Here is an 18,008-nt window from a genome sequence, read left to right on the forward strand (position 1 = left end):
ATAGCGTGGCACCAACCTTGTAAATCTCATGTCATTTTTGCCACTGACATAGACAACATGTAAAAAGAAATCAGACAGCAGAGGTTTATGAAGAACATTTATTTGAAGGAAAACGTTTTAAATCAGACTATTTTTTTAGATTAAATCAATGGCCCTGCCAACTTTTTATTCCTCATGATAAAACGTATTTGTGAAATGAAATCTCAACAATGAAAATGTGTGGAATTACACAAAGAAGTTTGTGTGCTTACTTCTCTGTTGGAGGTACGTTTTGAAACAAGGCTATATCCCTATCTTCTGGTCACTGTAGAGCAGGGGTGGCCAAACGTAATGAGCCTCCGAGCCGCATACGACAATCTTCAGTAGTTTGAGAGCCAGGGTGCTACTGCTGGGGCTCCTTCTCCACAGGAGGCACCTGCTGATGTCCTGAGACCCCATCCCTGCTGGGCAGAGAAGACCCTAGCCCCACCACCCTGGTGCACGGCAGAAGCCCTGAGCTCCCTCCCCGCCCAGTCTGATAGGCTACAGAATCCAAAAATGGCTGTGCCTTGTTTGCTGTCTGGCCCAAGCATTGCAACATCATCAGCAGTATCATGGCGACTGTGGCCTGCTCATGGAATGTGCGAGCACAAGCTGCTCTCTGCTCCAGTCATTGCTTTCCCTTTGTATAAAGATAATGGTGTTTGTCAATGAGGAATAAGGTAGTACAGGCAGACAGTGATTACTGCATTTTAGGTGTTCAAAAACAGCAATATGGCAGCGTGATCTTTTACATTTTTGTCTGATGGAGTTGGAATTTAATTTAAAAACAAAACTATTTTTTCAATCAACCTGTTTAAGTCTAAAATCTGACAACGTCCCAGTAACTGTAAAAACTGAATCTGAATGAACAACGTAATCTGTTGAACATCTATCCCACCCTTTTCAGTAGAATTATGTGCTGTTTGGATGATTCACATGCACATATTCTAAAAATGACTGGTGTAGAACGTTTTCAATAAGGGCTTCTTCTACTATGTTTATATCCTGGAATAAGAAAAGAAAAAGATATTTAGGCAGATAAAAACAATTACCATTTTAACAAGCTATTTCTATTCTTGAGAGCTTGATTAGACCATGACCCAACAAAACATTGATTTCAGTGGAACTATATGCATGCTTAAAGTTAAGCACATACATAAGTAGTTTGCAGGATTGGGGACTTACATTATACTACTCAGTTTTAAGCATTGACAATTTATCGTGGGTGAAATCTTTACTATGAAACAAATTTAATTATAAAAGGAAGAATGCCAGAAGAGACTGACAAGTAAAATATGATATGCAAACACCAGTAACTCCTAAGGTATTTATTACAGGCCCCAGACACACAGATGCATATTATGTAATTATATATACAAATAACAAAATGTTGCGTATCTCAGCACTCTGTGGCAAACAAGATAAAAAAAAATACATGAGCCATCAATAAAATATTATCCAACCCAGGTGTATTACTCTTATATGCATGTAGTATAGATTAACATTTTATTGATGGCACATGTGGTTTTCTCAAGTCTGGCACCACTTCCTCAGGGGTTTGCCCTCACTTTAGAAAGTATTGGATTCATCTCTTTTTTTCAGTATGATGTCTGGATGAATGTCAGTCAGGGCGATAAAGGAAACCACTGAAAAAATGTTTTTGATATTTTTAATAGTGTTTCAACTCTTGTTATGTATAGTCTAAATTTTATCAAGTTAGGAGAGTGTAAGTAGCTGTTGTTTAATAGCTCAATCCATTGAAGCCAGTGGGGTAAGTTGAGGAACAGAGAGAGGTTAAGTGTTTGCCAAAGGTTACACCATGACTTAGCAGCAGAAATGGGAATAGAATCCACGTCTCCCAACTCTCAGTCTTGCGTTCTTACCACTAGAGTCTGTTGCCCCCACTAATATCTATTACTTCTTCATAACCTCACAACGTATCCTAAGCATGACATTCTGACAATTTAATGCATACCCTCATATGACATATTGATTGTCAGAGGTACAGAGGGAGATATGTAAAGAAGTCAGGACAGTAGCTTATAAAAATGATTATATTATTTACTCACTATGTAGTCTTCATGGTAGAATGTGTGTCTGAGTTGAAGGTGCCTTATAAAATTCCTGCTAAAATAGCTTGGATTTTCACCAGGTATTAAACGACAAATTGGACAGTACTGTAAACGGGAAAAACTATCAATATTGAGTTTTCATTACAAAGACGTTGCAGAAGGAAATATTATCAGTGTTAAGGGGAGAGAAATGTGAAATATCTGGAACAGTAATAGCTAAATGGCTTTCTTTGAGTGACATAAATATATTTACTGCCAAACACAATATACCTGCAGTCCAGCAGTAAAGTTAGGTTAATCCCAGTTGCGCGTTTTCTGTTCAGTGATCCCATGGGGGTGTCTGTCTGCCCTCATCTCATGCTTAACTCCTTCCCTGCTACCGGCTAACCCAAGACTGTAAAATGAAAAGTTATTTGTTGTGCTCCCAACCTATGTGCCACATGATTTACTTTTCCACTGAAAATATGTGGTGGTTTACTGTGCTACTTAAAACAAAAATGCCTTCATTGTTTTGGAAGGAGATTTTAGTTCCTTCATAAATTTTGGTCCTCTGCAATATAGCTAACCATTGTAATTGTTGCAACATTTACTTCAAATCATATCATAAAAATATTAGTACACATTAAAACAGCATTTGAATAGCATGTTTAAAAGGCTAACTTATTGACTGATACTTTTAGAGCTAAATCGTGCTCTGTGCTCTTCTGGTATGAAAGAGGAGGTAGAAACAGCAGACCAGAATCTCTCCATGAACCTCAACTGAGCACTCTCAGAAACAGATATCTAATGTGCCAACCCACACAATACATCCCATGGAGGGTGGATGTTCTAGTTATTACTTAGTCCTGCCTTGAATGCAGGGGACTGGACTAGATGACCTACTGAGGTCCCTTCCAGTCCTACACTTCTAGGGTTTCAAGATTAAGGGGAGAGGCCAGTCTTCTAGCTGCAACCACTGCCCTATGGAGTGTTTCCCCAACCTGCCCTGGAGAACCCTTTGCTATGTGGCAGGATTCTGGTAACAAATTATGCAATGAGCAGTGTCTATGCTCTTGCTGTACCAGTTAGTCACATTTATAGGTCATGTTGCTATGACCTCAATGTGACATAGAGGAATTTCTTGACTCTTTTGGGGTTTTGTTCTATAATCTAAACATTATTTAAATTAAACTATAGTTTGTATATTTGTGTGAGGTTTTCAAGGAAGGTGTTACACCATTTTAATGAAATGCTGTGTAATGTATATTATTTACTGGTGTATAAGGGATAAACTTGTTTAATTGTGGAGTGAGACCTTTTAACACAAGAGGGTTAACTAAGTTGTAAAGGCCTTATTCTGCCCCATAACTGCACACAGCTACTGCTTACACATTTGCTCTAAGTACTATAAATAAACATATTTATGCTAAAAAATGTAACATTTTTGTTTGGCAATTACCAGGTTGGCTTCTATATCTGCTGAACAATCAGCAGACTTGAACAAATAAATGCTGAACCTAATTTAAAACCACACAACTAAAATTTGGCAAAATATGATCTGCTAGGGTAGTAACTCTTAATGGTGAACCCAATGTTCAACTGTAACCTTATTTGTTCTTTCCTTAATTTGTACTCCCAATACTATATACACGAGGGGTGGGCAAACTACGGCCCGGGGGCCACATCCGGCCCTTTAGACATTTTAATCTGGCCCTCGAGCTCCCAATGGGGAGCGGGGTTCAGGACTTGCCCTGCTCCGGGCATGCTGGGGCTCTGCACAGCTTCCAGAAGCAGCAGCATGTCCCACTCCTGTTCCTATGTGTAGGGGCAGCCAGAGGACTCCGCATGCTGCCCCTGCCCCAAGTGCCGCCCCTCGGAGCTCTCATTAGCCAGGAACTGTAAGCATTCATGGCCTGCCATATAATTTCCATACCCAGATGTGGCCCTTGGGCCAAAAAGTTTGCCCACCCGTGATGTACACAGACCTACCAAAACGTTAACATCAATCTGATAGTAGTTAAGCAGATTGAGAACTAACCTGCTCCACAAGGGAGAAGAGAGTGTTGTCCTTTGTTTTATTAGTGATGAGGGATAGTTGTGTCATATATCAGTCATTCAATTTGTTAACTTTTTGACTTGGCATCCCTCAGGATCAGGTCTTAAGCAAATTCAACTCCCAGTGAAATCAGTGAGAGTCGTGCACAGAACTTGTCAAGATCAGGCCTATATACAGGTCTTAATCCTGTAATTTGATCCCCACAGTCAGACCCTTATGCCTCATGGAGCCCTAGGCTTGGGGCCATTCTATGTAGTTTTGTTTGTACAACTGTAATAATTTGTCCTTGTCCTGTGTGTCCTTTGTAGCTCTTATGAATCACTGGAGTAGTTCTCAAATAATGATCCATAGATCGTTTTGTGCTAGGCAAGAGGACTATCAAGATAGACAGAAAATACTGCACAGAAAGTGGAGTATAGGAGGTTAGGAGCTGATGTTGGGTCCGTGGAGAGAAATGATGAATACAGAATTTTAAAAGTGGAAGAATCACTGAATCTAGTAAAACTGTTGGTGGCATGGCATTTTGAAAATGCATGTCATTAGTCCAAAGGGCTAACTATAAACTCTCCTTTGGAGCCATCATGACATATGGGTGTATTTCTAGTATAGAACTTTTGATACTCTTTTCTAGCAACGCTAGCTGTGGTGGAATCACTGGTACAGATTGGGTGCAGGCCACTTATTTTTGTAATTACTGTGTCATCCAAGCCAAGTTTGTAATTCATGCTTTTTTTCCACCTGTTATCATGTCTCCTAGTATCTGCAGCCAAACAGGATCAATCAGTTTAATATGTAAGTTCAATAAAGTACACATTTGTACATATAACTGACTGAAAGATAGTTACCACTGCTCTCCTTTCTGTTCTATGATAAGTGAGACAATGGTCCATTAGATCATCTTCATGCAACTCACACTGGCAAAATGGACAGGCATATCTGGGAATTACAAAGATGGCATGATTATGAATGACTTTCTTTGTTTATAAAAAACACAGGTAGATTTTGTTTTCCAAAAAGTAATGAGGATTTTACCCTAAATATTTAAAAATGCTGATTCTTAGCAGTATGCTATACAATGGTTGAAATTTTTCAAAGAAGAATGTGATAAAAAATGGCCTTTTTTCAAAAATAAAAACGTTAATGAAAAAGCTGTGAACTTGATTTTTTTTTATTTTTGAAAAGTGTCACATTTCATATTGTTTCTTATTGAGAACATTCTCAAAATCATTATTACTGGGTTTCAATAGACAAAAAAACTGATGACCATTTTGATAAAAAAGTGACAAATTGTAAAAAACAGAAAATGGCTACATGTCAAACCCTGTGAAATGGAAACAACTTCCAAACTTTGACCTTTTTTCTTTTTGTAATTGTTTGACCAGCTGTACTTTGTACTATTTTATCCCAACACCAATATACAGTAAACTCAATAGAACAGTGGTCACATTATGATCATCAAAGGGCGGTACCTCGTTGCTGTGTCTCCAAGCTCTTGTAGAGGTCCATATTTTTCTATATATTGCTCACAAGTCCTTAAATGAACTCTCATTTCACTCAGACATACCTAGGCAATATTAAGAAGCAACCTGTTATTCTTTAGCCCAACAGACATGTCATATACCTGGTGGTCTTGTTCACTTAGCATAGCTTATTATCTTTGCCATTCTGAGGCCAGGTTTACATTATCTGCACTACAGTAACACAGCTATGATGTTGTAGCCATGCTGCTATAACCCTGTAGTGTAGATGCAGACTATAGCGATGGAAGGGGTTTTTCCCTTTCCTTGGATTTTTCACCCCTCTGAGCACCATAGCTATATCAACCTATTGTAAACCAAGTCTGAAAACTTAGAGGCCAGTTTGCTTGAGAGCTATTTTCATTAGAGTGGTAGCATTTTCATTAAGAATATATCATAATTTCTATTATTAGCCCAACTTCTCAGGAGTTATAAGATCTTACTGACTGAGCAGATTATTTCAAAATATTATCTATCAAAAAAGTGCATGTTTTTGAGTGTAAAATTAATTAGAACTAGATATCTAGCAGTTTGAGACTTTTGTCCTGGTTTTCAGACTAACATTTTAGATCGTGAAATGAAGTGTTGGAGACAGTGGGTCCTACCCACCAGGTCTTATGCAGGTAAAAAGACCTATTTGATCACATTCCTCTCCATTACACTGGTGCAAATCTGGACTGACTCTACTAAAATCCACGATACTTTTACTAGACTGAGGGCCAAATCCTAGTACTGACGAAGTCAATAGCAACACTCTCATTGGCTTCATTGGGACTGGGATTTGGGTCTTACACGGATGTAACTGAGATCTGGCCCATTCACTTTACTTCACGACCATGTTACAGTAAATCATGTGAACCAGGCCCTTTACGTATTTTTTACAAAGAAAAACAACAAGAGCCTTGTACTCCTTGACATATCAATGACATTTTCTGTTGCCTCTGTCTCAAATAAAAAAAACTACAAAAATGCACATGTAGTAGTATTAAGGCACTGCCTTAAACTATCCATTACCAGTGAAATACAGTTTTCTGAAATACAAAACACAAGGTGAAAATAAAAAATAAAAGTCACACTATTATATAACATTCCTGATATGTTTCTGATGCTGTTTGTAATCTAACTAATCAGATAACAAAGGCACTTCCTAAATTCATCCCTTCATTCTGGCATTCCGCTCCAATATGTTCATCTTACAGCTGATATAGAAGAATTAGTAGGTTTTATTTTGCAGCTGATAAGATAAAAGGAAGTAAGACACTGAGAAAGAAGAATGAGGAAGGAGTTGCTGTTCTGGCCTATACTTAAAATCAAAACAGGATGGGGTATTCATTATGCAGAATGAAAAGGGGACAAGTATGCAGTGAAAGGTTGTGAACAAAGTGACAAAATGTTTTGGTTTTGTATGAACTTTCAAATTAATGTATATGAGTAAAGTACGAATCAACTGTCTTCCTTGTCCAGACCTGCTAATTCATTCTCTTGCTCGACCCTGCAAAGTTAGAAATGATGGGCCTAATTCTCTACTGCTTTGCAATTTGTTTAGTGATTTACACATGTGCACAATGGTAACATTTTACAAGCAACTTTGCACAGGGGTAAATGATAACACAAGCGCCTTGCCTAAATTAAGAAAAAAAGGTGTGGGTTTTTTTTCCAGTTGTTAGCTCAATTGAGGTATTTTAACTTGACGGAAAACACCAGTAACACTAATGTAGATGCAATTTAACACCTTTAGTTTGATTCTAGCAGGTTGTTATAGTGTAGGTTCTTGCAGCTGAGCTCACTCAATTTAGAAAAGCACTTTTTCCCTAGTCTAAATAAGGCCACAGTCTAAGGTAGTGGAGACTCAACCCTGGCAAATCTGGCCCTGGGATAAGTAGGTCCAATTGGTCTGACTGAGTTTATTTTAGAGTTTGTTTACATGAGGAAATTGACTGGCATTGCTACAGCAAAATATTCTGCTTGCCCTGAGGCCTGGTCTATGCTAAAAAATTAGGTCAATCCAGCTACATTGTTCAAGGGTGTGAAAATCCACACCCGGGTGTGACTTGTAGTTCAAGGGACCTGAGCCCCAGTGGTGACAGCACTAGGTCAATGGCAAAACATTTCCCTTGACCTAGCTACCGTGTCTTGGGGAGGTGGATCAATGACAGTGCTGGGAGAACCCCTCTTATTGCTGCAGTGTATGGCTACGCTGAAGCACCAACTGCAGTGTGCTGCTGTAGCAGTTTAACTGTAGACACAGCCTAGAAAAGAGGCCTTAATCTTATAATTTCTTGTGCACAGAATATCTTTAGAGTTAATCAGTAATGAACGTTAGACTTGCAAACCTGTGTGTCACACTCTGTGCAGTTTTGGTATACAGTTTTCATCTTCTTGGCAATATCAGTAGCTGGAATTCCTTCAGAAGGAAGATAAGACCGGCAATAAGGACATGTCCATGTATTATTCCTTAAACTTGTAACAATACAGGAGTGACAGAATCTGCATAAAGAAATTAAAACAAATATAAACACTTTCCATTAAAGCAGTACAAATAAATCATAATTATGGTGACATTCCAGTTGGGGGTGTGTGTGTATATATGTCATCACTAATATAATATGGCATGATGATCAGTTTCTATGGCAGATCTGGTCAGTTAATAGGTGTGTTGTTTGCTTGTAGCATCCTACTCTATAACTTTGTTGATAAAGTAATGTACAGGTCATTGGAGTTTCTACAATAGGAAAATTTTTATCCATAATGTTCCATTAGTACAGCAACACTGATGGTAGCAAGGGTGACTCCTGTAGGTGCAGGCAGTAAAAATGCCACAATTTAGCATGTTGCCCCTTGACCTGATCAGCCCATGTCCCACATATTAATGCTGCCTCTGGCAGGAATAATTTGCCTGGGGGGTTGGTAGAATGTCAGAGCCCTGGTCTGAATATAAACCCACAATAACCCTGCTTTGCAGCATCACTGTGCGCTTGTGTGTTCTCTAAAAGTATTTAAGGGCTGTATATTTGGCTTCAAAACAATAAGCTGTAGGTTTGTTTGGCAGATTTCTCCTGCACTTGCTATTGTGAATACAAGTAAATTATGGCAGAAGCTGTAATACTTTTGAAGGAATGAGAGTAGGGGAGGTTTATTCAGACAGTAGAATCTAGGCTAAAATAAAAATAGTGAAGGGTTCAGGATAACAAGGGGTTAACTTGTCTGCAACCCTTTTTAACATTTATGTAAATTACTTAAAAACCTGGACAGGAAGATAATGCTTAGGTTACTTTATGTAAATGAAGTGGCTATAAGATCACAAATGCACAATGAACTATGGAGGCAATTAGATGCTTTTGAATTTCAACGGGATAAATCACAGTATATCTAAGAGTATGGTATTCAGTAGAAATGCAAGAGGGATATAGGGGTGGATTGGGACGTGAGGAAGGTTTGAGGGCTAATCTGAATTTTGGGAGGGTGGGCCCAAGTCCACCTAGACAAGAGGCCCACCTCCTCAATTGAGGGAGGGGCCACAGAACTCAGAAAACAAGATTCCATGAGACAACAAATGATAAAACATGAATAGGAATTGGGGTCAAAAGTTCAAAACAAGGGTTCCAGATGGGGACACCAAGCAGAGAACCCTAGACAGCATCCCACTGCTTCATAAAGGAGTCCAAGGAGTAAGTGGATGCTGCCCAGAGACACTCTGCCCAGACCAGTGAAATGACAAGGAAATGGAAGTAGGCTCTACTATTGCAGAGAACCTCTCCGTTGAGTGTCCTCCTCCTTGACTGAGGTATGGCCATCATGGTGCTAGGAGGAGGTTGACTAGCAAGTCACATGACTTCTTGGGGTCACAGATAGGGAGTGCATAGCAGAATAGATGTGGAGTAAAGTGCAAACAGAAACTCAGCAGGAGGTTCTGGAGGAGCCAAAAGAGTGGGTGCAATCTTGCACATTGGAGGTGGGCATGTGCCAAGGATTCCATCTCATCGCAGAGGGGACAGGAGTCAGGGGCATTAATTGCCATTATCTCTGGCAGACCTAGGTGGAGTAAAGGTTGGCTAACTGGGGTTCCTCATCCTCGCAGGGTGATAGAACACACATCACTGTGGAACATAAGGCTACGAATATGCCCTGTTTGGAGCAGGAGTATGTAGTTATGATCTCTGGCTATCGTTTCAAACAGAGCAGCTGGATATGGTCCAGTCTGCTTGGCTGGTGCACCGTAAGTAGCGGGAGGGATCGGGGGGCATAGCCCTTAATTTGAGCCCTAACGGCCCAAGAATAGGGGCTGGTGTGGGAATACCCTCTTTCTGGACCTGTTCAAGAGAGAAAAAATGGATTCACAACACAGCAGGCAGTTCAGTCATCTCAGGATTGTGTTTACCCCAAGATTAAACTGGAGCCTACAAACTGGGAAAGTTAGAAAGAGAGTGGTATAAGGAGCTGGAAGAATTATCCAGTCAAACACCAGTCTTATTGGAAATGTGATAGAATTGGCTTTGGAGGTATCTTTTAAGGCAGAATATTAATATATATTGGTATAGAGGTGTGGTGTTGCAGAGTATCAGAGGGGTAGCTGTGTTAGTCTGTATCCACAAAAACAACGAGGAGTCCGGTGGCACCTTAAAGACTAACAGATTTATTTTGACATAAGCTTTCGTGGGTAAAAAACCGCACTTCTTCAGATGCATGCAGTGAAAATTACAGATACAGGCATAAAAATACTGGCACATGAAGAGAAGGGAGTTACCTTACATCCTTAGAGGTTTTTAAGGCCCGGCTTGACAAAGCCCTGGCTGAGATGATTTAGTTGGTGTTGGTCCTGCTTTGAGCAGGGGGTTGGACTAGATGACCTCCTGAGGTCTCTTCCAACCCTAATCTTCTATGATTCTAAGTGGAGAACCAGTGTTGACAAGGCCAATTCAGTTAAGGTGGATGTGGTCCACTCCCAATAATTGATGAGGAGGTGTCAATACCAAGAGAGGGAAAATTGCTTTTGTAGTGAGCCAGCCACTCCTGGCCCCTATTCAAGCCCAAATTAATAGTGTTAAGTTTGCAAATGACTTGTAGCTCTGCAGTTTCTCTTTGAAGTCTGTTTTTGAAGGTTTTTTTTGTTGAAGGATGGCTACTTTTAAATCTGTTATTGAATGTCCAGAGAGATTGAAGCATTCTCCTACTGGCTTTTGTATGTTACCATGCCTGATGTCTGATTTGTGTCCATTTATTCTTTTAAGTAGAGACCGTCTGGTTTGGCCAATGTATGTGGTAGAGCGGCATTGCTGACACATGATGGCATATATCACATTAGTAGATGTGCAGATGAATGACACCTGATGGTGTGGCTGATGTGGTTGGGTCCTCTGATGGTGTTGCTAGAGTAGATATGGGGACAGAGTAGGCAACCAGGTTTGTTACAGGGATTGGTTCCTGGGTTAGTGTTTCTGTGGTGTGTAGTTGCTGGTGAGTATTTGCTTCAGGTTGGGGGGCTGTCTGTAAGCGAGGACTGGCCTGTCTCCCAAGATCTGTGAGAGCGAGGGATCACATTCCAGGAGAGGTTGTAGATCGTTGATGATGTGCTGGAGAGGTTTTAGCTGGGGGCTGTACGTGATGGCCAGTGGTGTTCTGTTATTTTCCTTGTTGGGCCTGTCCTGTAGTAGGTGACTTCTGGGTACCCATCTCGCTCTGTCAATCTGTTTCCTCACTTCCCCAGGTGGGTATTGTAGTTTTCAGAATGCTTGATAAAGATCTTGTAGGTGTTTGTCTCTGTCTGAGGGATTGGAGCAAATGCGGTTGTATCTTAGGGTTTGGCTGTAGAGTAGGGGTGGGAAAAACTTTTTGGCCTGAGGGCCATATCGGGGTGCGAAACTGTATGGAGGGCTGGGTAGGGAAGGCTGTGCCTCCCCAAACAGCCTGGCACCCACCCCCATCTGCCCCCTGCCACTTCCTGCCTCCTGCCTGCCCCCCTCAAAACCCCTGACCCATCCAACCCCCCCTGCTCCTTGTCCCCAGACACCCCCTCCTAGGACCCCTGCCCCTAACTGCCCCCCAGGACCCCACCCCCTCTCTAACCCCCCCTCTAACTCTCCCTGCTCCCCATCCCCTGACTGCCCTCCCAGAACCTCTGCCCTATCCAACCGTCCCGTTCCCTGTCCCCTGAACACCACCCCCTGAACCTCCACCCCATCCAATTTCCCCCTGCTCCCTGTCCCCTGACTGCCCCCTGGGACTCCCTACCCCTTATCCAACCCCCTGACCCCGGCCCCCTTACCACGCCGCTCCGAGCAGCACGTCTGGCCGCCGCTTCCAGCTGGAGCCAGACATGCTGCTGTGCTGCCCTGCATGAGCAGGCAGCCCCACCGCCCAGAGCGCTGCCCGCGCGGCGGCATTCCTGCAGGGGAGGAGGAACAGCAGGGGAGGGGCCGGGGGCTAGCCTCCCAGGCCAGGAGCTTGGGGGCCGGGCAGGACGGTCGTTTGCCCACCTCTGTTGTAGACAATGGATTGTGTGGTGTGTCCTGGATGGAAGCAGGAGACATGTAGGTAAGTATAGCGGTCAGTAGATTTCCGGTATAGGGTGGTGTTTATGTGACCATCACTTATTTGCACTGTAATGTCCAGGAAGTGGATCTCTTGTGTGGACTGGTCCAGGCTGAGGTTGGTGGTGGGGTTGAAATTGTTGAAATACAGGTGGAATTCTTCAAGGGCCTCTTTCCCATGGGTCCATATGATGAAGATGTCATCAATGTAGCGCAAGTAGAGGAGGGGTGCTAGGGGATGAGAGCTGAGGATGAGTTGTTCTAAGTCAGCCATAAAAAGGTTGGCATACTGTGGGGCCATGAGGGTACCCATAGCAATGCCGCTGACTTGAAGGTATAAGTTGTCCCCAAATGTGAAATGGTTGTGGGTGAGGACAAAGTCACAAAGGTGTGCCGGGGCCTCATCAGGGATACTGTTCCTGACAGCTTGTAGTCCATCCTTGTGTGGAATATTGGTGTAAAGAGCTTCTACATCCATGGTGGCCAGGATGGTGTTTTCAGGAAGATCACCAGTGCATTGTAGTTTCCTCAGGAAATATCTCAAAGATAGCTAGGAGTGCTGGTAGTGTAGGTCTGAGGAGAGAGTCCAAATAGCCAGATAATCCTGCTGTAAGAGTGCCAATGCCCAAAATGATGGGGTGTCCAGGATTTCCAGGTTTATGGAGATTTGTTCCTGTGCTATAGCAGGGAGCTTCTTGAGCAGATGGTGTCATTTCTTTTGGTACTCCTCAGAGGGATCAGAGGATAGTGGGGATCAGAGGATAGTGACCTGTAGAATGTGGTATTGGAGAGTTGCCTGGCAGCCTCCTGTTCATAATCCGACCTGTTCATGATGACTACAGCACCTCCTTTGTCAGCCCCTTTGATTATAATGTCAGAGTTGTTTCTGAGGCTATGGATGGCGTTGCGTTCTGTATGGCTGAGATTATGGGGCAAGTGATACTGTTTGTTCACAATTTCAGCCTGTGCACATCTGCGGAAGCACTCTATGTAGAAGTCCAGTCTGTTATTTCGACCGTCAGAAGGAGTCCACGCAGAGTTCTTCTTCTTGTAGTGCTGGTAGGAGGGTTCCTGTGGGTCAGTGCACTGTTCAGTGGTGTGTTGAAAATATTCCTTGTGTCGGAGACGGTGAAAGTAGGCTTCCAGATCACCGCAGAACTGTATCATGTGCGTGGGGGTGATGGGGCAGAAAGAGAATCCCTGAGATAGGACAGACTCTTCTGCCGGGCTCAGTGTGTGGTTGGATAGATTAACAATATTGTTGGGTGAGTTAAGTGTATTACTGTTGTAGCCCCCTGTGGCATGTAGGAGTTTTGATAGTTCACTGTCCTTTTTCCTCTGTAGAGAAGTGTGTGTTGTAAATAGCTTGTCTCGTTTTTGTAATGTCCAGCCACGTGGAAGTTTGTGTGGAAGGTTGGTTTTGTATGAGAGTCTCCAGTTTTGAGAGCTCACTCTTGATCTCCTGTTTGCTGTGTTGTGGAGTTACCAAAGAAAAGTCTTAAGCAGATTCTTAAAAAAAAATTGTGGGGGTAGGGCCTGCCACCCTCATTACGTTAAATAAGGTTTGAAAATAGCAGGTAGTCTGGACTAAATCCTCTTCTCATTAAAGTCAGTAGGAGACTTACTACTAACATGAGAGACACCAGGATTTGGTTTGTTAAGATTAGCGAAGCTGTCAAGGATGTGATGGGATGAAGTCAGGACTATGGAAATTACACTGTGAAGCTCTCAACAGCAGGTGCACAAAAACTGTTATCAGATTTCTCTGTGGACATGCTTGACAAATGGCAGACTGCCAGAGAGAGTGTCCACATGATTCTCTGAGATCATGCTGTGAGCATGCTGAAAGCTTTTACTGATGTTTTGTCTAGGCTTGCTGAAATGAGAACTGAAGCAATAAATTTTGATATTTTCACTTAATTTTTACCTTAATTTTTCCATTTTCTCCTCCTTCAATGTGTTTGAAAGCCAAAAATGCAGTGAGGAAACATAGTCTGTATATTGCACAAAATGGGCAACAAACATAGCTTCCTCAAATTTCCCTTTTTGATCCAGAATGTGCTAAACCATCACTCGCAGGTCCAGATACTGCATTTCAACCAATACTTAATCCAGATAAATATATACGTTTTTAAACTAGCAATCTAGGTGTGCCTCTGTTAGGAGACAAACTTATCTAGGGAGTCAATGGACCTGTGGTCAATAATCCAAAGCAGCATAGTTACTGGCAGAGTAAATATCCCATTACAAGCTGGAAAAAAAATTGTGTCTCATATTACCAGAAGTTTATATTTCCCTAGTAAAAAGATTATTATCATAGCAATCTAATCAATGGGTCTGCAGTATGTAAAAATTGGCTGAGAACAATGAGTTTTTCATAAATGTCCTTTACTCAAACTATACATTTAAAAAGGTCTAAGGACCTAGCTGCACTAAAAAACCCACCACATTTGAATATGAATGCACGAAAATTGTATTATAATATGTTTTTTTTTTCTTTCCCGGTGCAGTAACACTGGTCCTAAGAATTTGGACCTAGGGCTCTAAATGTTGCTAACGGTGCTGGAGCTCAGCTGGTGTTAGCAACACTGGGAAATCTTTGGAAAATGTCCAAAATGTAAATAGTTGTAGTGGTTCTGAATCTCCACTGCCTTGCCCCTTGTACAGTAATTTACACCTAGGCAAAGTAGGTGGAATACTACCAAATCAGAATTCTCAGGCTGGTGGTGACATTTTGCACCTACTTTGCCAGGTGTAAACAACTACACAAAGCACCAGGGAGTGGTACATCAGGCCTAACATGTTTTCTATCCAAGAATAAACCATGTTCTAACATGATTTGACCTCAGCCATGTTTCACAGCCAGGTTTTAATCTGGATTACTTTTGTATTTTAGACAGGGTTTAATAGTCTTCTATAAACATCCGTGATCATGGTTCAGGTGAGTTGTCAGGGGCCCGCCCCTGTTAATGTCACATGGTATAAGACCGGTTTGTCCTTTGTCCACCCTACCTATCAAATCACCATTGGGGAAGGGTGATATAGCATATCAGGACAGATGGAAACACAAGAATTTATTGTGTACAAGATAATATTCTGTTACTAGGCAGTGACTTCTTCCCTCTACTGACTAACCAGGAAGCAGTCTGGATACATTTCAGGCTATAACATAAACTACTCTACAGCTGAGTCCTACTATTAAAACAGTTTGCTCTCCAGTTTTATTTGGTCAATACAAATGTAAATACATAAATACCACAAAACAGCCAGGATGGGGGTAGAAGAAATAAACGCTGAGCTTCTCAGGATGTTGTCCTTGAATCTTGTTGAGGGCCCTATTCCTCTGCTCTCCAAATAGTTTCTGGATGATTGATTGACTGATTGAAATCTTGTGCAAGAACTTGTCTTTCAGGGGCACATGGAGAGGAATTGTAGGAAGGTATTGGGAGGACAGTGGCATAAAATGAGTAGACTTAGCCTGCGTAGTGTGATGAGTTGTACTAAGTTGAGCTTTAGCCTGTACCCGCTACTAGGCCAGTCAACTTGAGTTAAAAGCAGCAGCAGTTTGAAATTAAGGGGTTTTCATTTTGGTCAGAACTTGATTTAGGCGCAGGACTTGAGTCACAGAGACTCTGTGTATATAAAATCTCCCCACTGTATTTTTCACTACATGCATCCGATGAAGTGAGCTGTAGCTCACGAAAGCTTATGCTCAAATAAATTGGTTAGTCTCTAAGGTGCCACTTTTTTTTGCAGATACAGACTAACACGGCTGCTACTCGGAAACCTTCCTTTAAAGAGGAAATGTTTGGCCATAGGTTATGTTAGGTTTTTATTACTTGACTACTTCATTCATAGTGTTTGTTTCTGAGCTAATTCATAGAGCTTTTTCTGGGTTTGTATTTCTTGCTCCGCATTAAAAACTCACCTCTGGCCAAATATTAAATCTTTAGTCAAAAAATTTGAGTCTTATCCTTCAGCCCTTCCTCTCGTGTGTTACTAGTGTACTGGAAATTCACCTGCGCAAAGACTCTTGCATTAGGCCCCAAATCTTTTTTTTTTTTTTTCCTGTGCTTCTGGAAAAGAATTTTCCCATTTAAATTATTGAATCAAAAGGAAACTTCTTTTGGAGTTCCAAACACAAGCACGGTTTAAACAAAGCTTTTTGTTACCAACTTTGGCAGAATAAATAAGTATTTGTGCAGACTGGCATGATTTCCTAGTTTCAAGGTCTGCTTGTTTTCCTGGCTGCCTCAAGTGTAAAAATCCTACTAATAGCATTTGTGTGCTTGGCTCAGCCAGGAGAGACAAATACACACAGCAACTTTTTGGCTGTGTTTGCAGTAGGAATCTTTTGGGCCCACAATTTCCAACAGGTAGCATTAACAGAGGCTGTAACACAGGCACGGCTCAGGCATTTTTACCACTATACTATCTGACCCTGATCTGACATGCTGTTAAAAATGCCTCAGCTTGTTTGAACCTGGTTTACGCCACCCACATTCTCCCCCAGTACCAACTCTAGTGGAGCTGCACACTGAAAATTACAGGTCAGAAAAATCCTAGTATAGAAAAGGCCCAAAACGAGCTAACACACCAGGTAGCTGATCACACAACTGCTAGACACTGAAACTGAACTGAAACCTTAGCATGTGCCTGGGTTACTGATTGATGACAAATTCCCTGGAGACTTTTTTCTACCAAAAACGTTAAGAATAGACTGTAGAATAACAATGATAAAAAGTAACAATAATCCTTCCCACTTTTAACACACCTTTCCACCCAAAGGTATCACCCCCCTTTGGAAACAGTAAATTGCTAGTACAGATGGCCTGGGTACAGAAAACCGGATCTCCAACCCCAGCGTCCCTTGTTCATCTGATCTCCAGCTCACTTGCCTTAAAGTCCAGGTTAACCAGCTCTTTGGGGGGTGGGGGTTTAAATCGTTTTAGAGACAAAACCTCACTTTTTTGTTTTAACCTTTGGCGCTGCTGAAAAACAGAATATTGGCTTTGATCCTAAACTAGCCCAATTCTCCTTCCTAAAAAAACCCCAGTTTGTTTACACTCTTTGGGGCCAAGTTCGTCCTGGTGTAACACCCTGAGGCTCAACTGAGTTACGCCAAGACCTGCTCCTTTCTTGGCAATCTTTCGCGCAGAAGAAGACGGGCTTCAGCCAAAACCAACAAGGGGCGTGGGGGTGGTTCGTTGGGAGGAAGTCTCCAGTACCCCCAACCCCTTCCCCGGGCTGGGAGGAACCCACTCTGCCCGGCTAGAGCCAGACACAAAACGGCGGCGCTTACACGTGGCCGCACTGGGTCCTCACGGGCTGGTGCAGCACCTCCAGGCAGATGGAGCAGTCAAAGGACGGGACCCGCGGCTGCTGCTCAGGAGCTCCCCCCAGACCCCGCGCGCACCGAGGGGCAGCGGCGCCAGCGCCCCGGCTGTCGCTGCTGAGCAGGGAGCCCATCGCGCGAGGCAAGCGGCTGCGGGTCGCGGGCGGCGAGGCCGCCGGACAGTCCTGCCGGGCTGCTGGTTTTGCTGTTTCCCTGTGTCGCTCGCAGTACAATGGGGCGGGGGCGGGAGGGGGCCGGCCCCGGCCCTCCCCCCTCATCCTCTCCGCAACTCGAGTCAGACGAAGCCACTGGGAGGCTGGTGTGGCTCTGGGGAGGGGGACACGGCGGCGCAGGCCCCGCAGATGCTAAAACAAGCACCGTAGCAGAGATTAGCGTCCACGATCCACCCCCTCACCGAAGTTTAGCTGCACACAAGAGGCCTGGCGCCGGCCTTCCCTTTTTGGCTCTGGCTGTTTAATTATGTCCCTCTTCCTCCCTGCC

The 18,008-nt window shown here is 42.8% G+C and overlaps 1 protein-coding gene across 1 annotated transcript; it reads right to left on the minus strand.

Annotated features, from left to right (window-relative positions):
* Positions 1-127: 127 nt before the first annotated feature.
* On the minus strand, positions 128-17,800 carry RNF125 (ring finger protein 125). The gene is given in 8 exon segments (XM_084620576.1): positions 128-1,026; positions 2,091-2,198; positions 4,974-5,064; positions 5,598-5,692; positions 7,979-8,132; positions 17,475-17,674; positions 17,676-17,735; positions 17,738-17,800. Coding segments are annotated over 8 exon segments (849 nt in total). The 5' UTR covers positions 17,786-17,800; the 3' UTR covers positions 128-933.
* Between the last annotated feature and the right edge of the window lie 208 nt (positions 17,801-18,008).

The sequence above is a fragment of the Lepidochelys olivacea genome, assembly GCF_965140295.1.
Source record: "Lepidochelys olivacea isolate rLepOli2 genome assembly, chromosome: 2".
Taxonomy (NCBI): Eukaryota; Metazoa; Chordata; order Testudines; family Cheloniidae; genus Lepidochelys; species Lepidochelys olivacea.